The 4,867-nt window shown below is 50.7% G+C and overlaps 1 protein-coding gene across 1 annotated transcript in view; it reads left to right on the top strand.

Annotated features, from left to right (window-relative positions):
• The first annotated feature begins 2,420 nt into the window (after positions 1-2,420).
• The window catches only part of LOC103925502 (ubiquitin carboxyl-terminal hydrolase 4-like), a 48,057-nt gene continuing 45,610 nt past the window's right edge, over positions 2,421-4,867 (top strand). The window contains exon 1 of the mRNA XM_009334233.1: positions 2,421-2,684. Coding sequence (XP_009332508.1) covers positions 2,421-2,684 — 264 coding nt within the window. The remainder of the gene's footprint in view (positions 2,685-4,867) is intronic.

Raw genomic sequence — 4,867 nt, 5'->3', positions numbered from 1 at the left:
CGCCGCGCCGGGGGGCCGGGGGCTCGGGGCAGGGGAGCGGGGAGGAGCCGCCGGTCCCGGCTGGGCTCTCACGGGCCTTGCTCGGGGCGGTTTTGGTTTTGTTTCCCTAGGAAAACGCCACGAGCGCGGAGATCCTGCTCTCGCTGGAGTATGTTCGTCCCGGCAACGGGTACAAGCCCAATTTCATCATGTTCGAGAAGTGCGAGGTGAACGGGAAGAACGCGCACCCTCTCTTCACCTTCCTGAAAGAGGCGCTGCCCTTCCCGCACGACGACCCCTCCTCGCTGATGACCAACCCTCAGTACATCATCTGGTCCCCGGTCTGCCGCAACGACATCTCCTGGAACTTCGAGAAGTTCCTCATCGGCCCCGACGGCGTGCCCTTCAAACGCTACAGCCGGCATTTCGAAACCATCAAGATCCAGGATGATATTGAATTGCTTCTGCAGGAGGTTCCTAAGAATGTTCTCGAATAAAGCGGAGCACCGCAGCGTTCGCTGCCCAGCCCCATCGCTTCCTGCTCAGCTCGCTGCACTCCTGCCTATTCTTCTCGCAGGGGGCTGCTGCTCTGGCAGAAACCCCAATGTCTCGTGCAGGTTTTGCTTATGATGGTGCATCTTCCAAATTCTTGAAGTGTACTTGATGTTTTCAAAAGTTGCATGCGAATGTTTGGGAAACTATGCCGGGGAAAGCAGCTGTGAGTCTCAGTAGCTTATTGTGATTCTCTGAATAAAAAAAAAATGTGTACTTTCTTTAAGGCTGTGGCTTGATAAATCTGGGCAGGTTGGGTGAAACATGGCGGCGGCGTTACCCGTTCATCAGCTCGTGTGGGTGCTCACAAGGGCTGACTCAAACCACTCGAGCATGGTAGTGCAATCAGGCTGAAATCTGAATGCAAACTTAGGGCAGTGCGATGGGCAAACAGCGTTTGCGAGCTCTGCAAACTGTGAATCAGTGCTGCGTCCTACCCTGCGCATAACGAGCTTGGCAGAGTGGGAGGGCGGCACGGAACGGAAATACCTTGCCAGACTGCTTACTGGACCTCACTCGAGGCTTGCTTGCAGAGGAAAGACACGGTGGCACACAGCCAGGGGATGATTTTACACCGGCTGACAAACTCCCAGCTTGATTACCAACAACAGGCCGCGACAGGTTAATAACTGTTCAGGCAGGTAAATGCGCGATTCTGCAGCCTGCGCTGCTGCAGCTGCGCTGGCAGAGGGCTTGGGGAAGAAGAGCCCGTTGGCCAAGGCCCATCTTGTTTTCTGGCCTCTGTCAGTGGATGCCCAGGGGAGACCTAGAAGAGGAGCAGCACCCGCCATCCCTCCCCTTGTCCCAGAGCCGCTGCCCCCTCGCTGGCTTAGCTGTCTCCTGGTTCTATCCCATTTTGCATCAGTGGTAGCCCAACATGGATCTCTACATGTTCGCCCAGTCCTACATGGAGCCCGTTATCACCTTCGTGCATCCCCAACGCCTTGCAACGCAGAGAATCACACAAAGAACCAATTCTTTTGTGTTCCCAGTGCAGAATACCAGCCTATTCAACCACTTCTCCCACAGAAACTGTGCCTTGCCTCAGAGCGCCCTTGTTGCCCTTTGGGCACAGGAATTGCACGTGACAAAGTGCGGGTGCGCCAGGGTTCAGGCACTGTTTTCTTCTTTTTAATCCTTCCCTAACACTTTTTTGACTCCTGCCAACCACAGAGCTGACAGGTACGTCATGGAGTTGTTACAATAATCCTGACATGTTGCTCCTGCGCGGCAATCCTGGGTTTATAGCCTGCTGCTGAACAGCTGGAATTAGGATTGGTTTCCCCTGGGAAACTGTGAGCCTGTGCCAAATTTCACCTGCCATCCTTCTGCCCAGTGGCGCAGGTCCTTCTGCAGGTAAATTTTCAACCCTTAAATGGCTCTGTGAGCACATTTTCATTACAAGCCACTCCTCACGAGGCCTCTCAGCACCGAGTATAAACTTGGTGCTGGACTGAGGAGTACACAGACGAAACACTCAGGCTTTCAAAGGGAAGGCATAACACTTTGAAGCATTAGTGCACTGTTTTCATAATTAACAATACTTGGGATTTGAGGTTTTTGTTTTTTTTTTTTTCCTGTTTGTAGCTTCTCACCTCACCAATTTGCTGGTTGCTTTGTTACTGTACCTACAGTCAAGGCTCCCTCCGCGCTGACTTGAGACACTGGGACAAAACCTACAGCAGGCTCCACCCTGCCTGCTGCTACCCCTGAGTCATCGAGCTTTGAACTCAGATTGCACAATCCTCACCGGGCTATTTCCTAACTTCCAGTACAGCTTCGTGGAAAAAAACAGGATGTTTTCAGTAGCTATTTCAGCTTTGGAGCAGAAGCTGCTTGATTTGGGGGATTATTTTTTCAGTTACATCTACTTCCCTCGTTAAGGCAGGATGTTGAAATTTGTGGAGAGTGCAGGGGATCATGGGCAGCAGGAACTCATTGCATTGAAAAATCTTTCTCGACGTGAGCTGTGGCACTTCCTCAATCCTGACTCACCCAACTCGAGCCATTTGAGCGGGACCTCCTTTGCTTTGCCTGTTCCTTATCAGCCTGCAGCCCCTGCTGAGCCCCACCGCCGCGGGGGAGCAGACCGCAACACCTGCTGCTGTTCCAACGGCAGCCCTGCCAAAAAGGGTCCCTCGCCAAGCCTGCCGGTCAGAAAGGCACCTTACACCGCGCTTATTCAGTGCTAATGGCCAAGGGATTTATTTACCTTCCGGCTGCTGGGGCTGTGCGAGCAGAAAAACAAAGCAGCAGCTCCAGAAGAGATACAGCCACGCCAGCAGAAGTACAACGATGCGATTCCAGGATGAAAATTAGCCATGCCAGCAGGAAAATGAATGATCCCAGTGTAAGCACACCAGCAGGAACTCTGCAGTGTAGATAAAAGCCTCTCAGCCTTGTTATTCACCGTCTCGTTTCAGCATTCCCCAGAGCAGCTGGCTTCTGGGGTAAAGCGGGCTGCAGTGGAGAGGGCAGCCTGTGGGCTGGAAACCTTTGGCAGTGACACCCGCAGAAGAGCACGGCCCCCACACAGGCTCCCATGCCCAAATGTTATTTGGTGGTGTGACCGGAGGGGAAGAAGATGTTTCACTACAGGTAGCAGCTCTATGCTGAGGGTAGACCTGAAGAATCCCAAGTGATTCCTCAGGGATTATAAAATGGCCCAGTTCTATTTCTGTAATTCCAGAGAGAAACAGACTGACTCAGTAGGAAACCTTAAAATAAATACTACTTTAGCACGCTTGGATGCTTCTGTGGCTTGAGGACATTGTCCTTTCAACATCTCGTGTCTGTCACATCTACACTTCTACACTATTTTTTTCTACTTCTGCACTTTCATTGCAAACAGCTAATCCCTGTTAGTGTTCACCCTGCTTGTCCATTCTTCTACATATCAGAGTCCCATATAGCCCTCCCTTTCTAGAGAATGTTTGTCTTCCCCTTTTTTTTTCCCCCCCTCCCCCTTGCTTAGCTGCTGATAGTTGCCATCAACTTCTTAAATCTTTAAACAATTTCAGATATTTGTAGCTGTCAGGAGTGTTAACTAGCTGCAAAGAAAATTATCCTTCCCGCCCCTACCTCCCCCTCCCGGGTTCCCTAGTGTTCTGCCTGCCGAACCCTAGCACACCTCCTGAAATCATGGCTGATGAGATGTGGTGTTCAGAAGTGCCTACTCAACAGAAACGCCGTCAAGTGGAGCCCAAGACCTTTCTTACTCAGCCTGTTAAATGTTCTTTCAGCTATTTAAAAATCCCTTTCGCCTCCTGCTGAGCTTTGTTGCACCCGCTAACTTTTAAGACAGCTTTCAGTCACCATTTTTGATCATTGCCATCATAAGGCAGGTAGGAAACACCTGCCTCCAACCGGGTGGCACTTGAAAGGGCTTTGTTCCTGTTGGTGCCACTTTCGCAGCGGGCAGCCATAGGGTTCAGCTGGAGACAAGGGCAGGAAGCGGAATGGCTGAAAGGAAAGCGCTTGAAGAGACAGGAGATCACAGACACCCCTATCTACGGTGAAACTGTAATAATGTCATTTCCTAGTACTGAATCAGAAAGCTTTGAATGAGACCATTTGAATTGTTTACTGCACTTTCTATTAGGAGTAGGTAATTCATTAGTAGAGTGAGGTCAGCCACGTAAGCATTATCTCAGAATAGCTGACTCATTTTAAAAACACACCCAGTCTTGCCATAACAGGGTGTATTAGTTTCTTGAAGCCCGAAGGGGCCCTGCCCTTCGAGAAAAACAGAAGTAACAGGACTCTTGCTGGAAGGAGAAAATGGTGTTCTTTTTCAGTGTTAACTGGATGGACTTGCCCTGCTATCAAAAAAACAAAAGGCCTTTAGCATTTTATTGCTGCAGCACTGCCAGGCCTGGCTGGCGGGAGGTAGAGCCCATCTGCCCACCACACTGCTGGACACCGGCTGCCGGGAGAGCGCTCCCCGGCACAGTCACGGCCCCAGCACACCACCCCCGGCCTTTTTTTCTGTGAGGTAAATGGATTTGTTTGGTGTATCAGTTTAAAGCAGGTTTTTAAGTCTCTGAATCATCAAATCCTTCCCAATTTTCCCAGTTCTCAAGAACAGGCCCCCTAAACAGCACAGGATATGCTACTCCAGAGACAAATGCCTAAATCACTTCTTGAGAGGTTCTTTCCAGAGACACTTTCAAATTCCTGAGCGCTCCCCAGATGGTTACTCAAACCCATTCTCCCGTTTATTCCCATAACGATTTGAAGTCTCCTTCCCTAGCCAACTCCCTGACCAGAGGGCTCCTTCCATCAAGTCAATTACGGGAGAAAATGGAGCACGTAACACTGAAACCACACAGCCCAC

This window comes from Pygoscelis adeliae, unplaced genomic scaffold (genome assembly GCF_000699105.1).
Source record: "Pygoscelis adeliae isolate BGI_AS28 unplaced genomic scaffold, ASM69910v1 Scaffold411, whole genome shotgun sequence".
In the NCBI taxonomy this organism is placed as follows: Eukaryota; Metazoa; Chordata; class Aves; order Sphenisciformes; family Spheniscidae; genus Pygoscelis; species Pygoscelis adeliae.
Note: the sequence above shows the minus strand (reverse complement) of the source record. Positions and strands in the feature narration are given on the sequence as shown.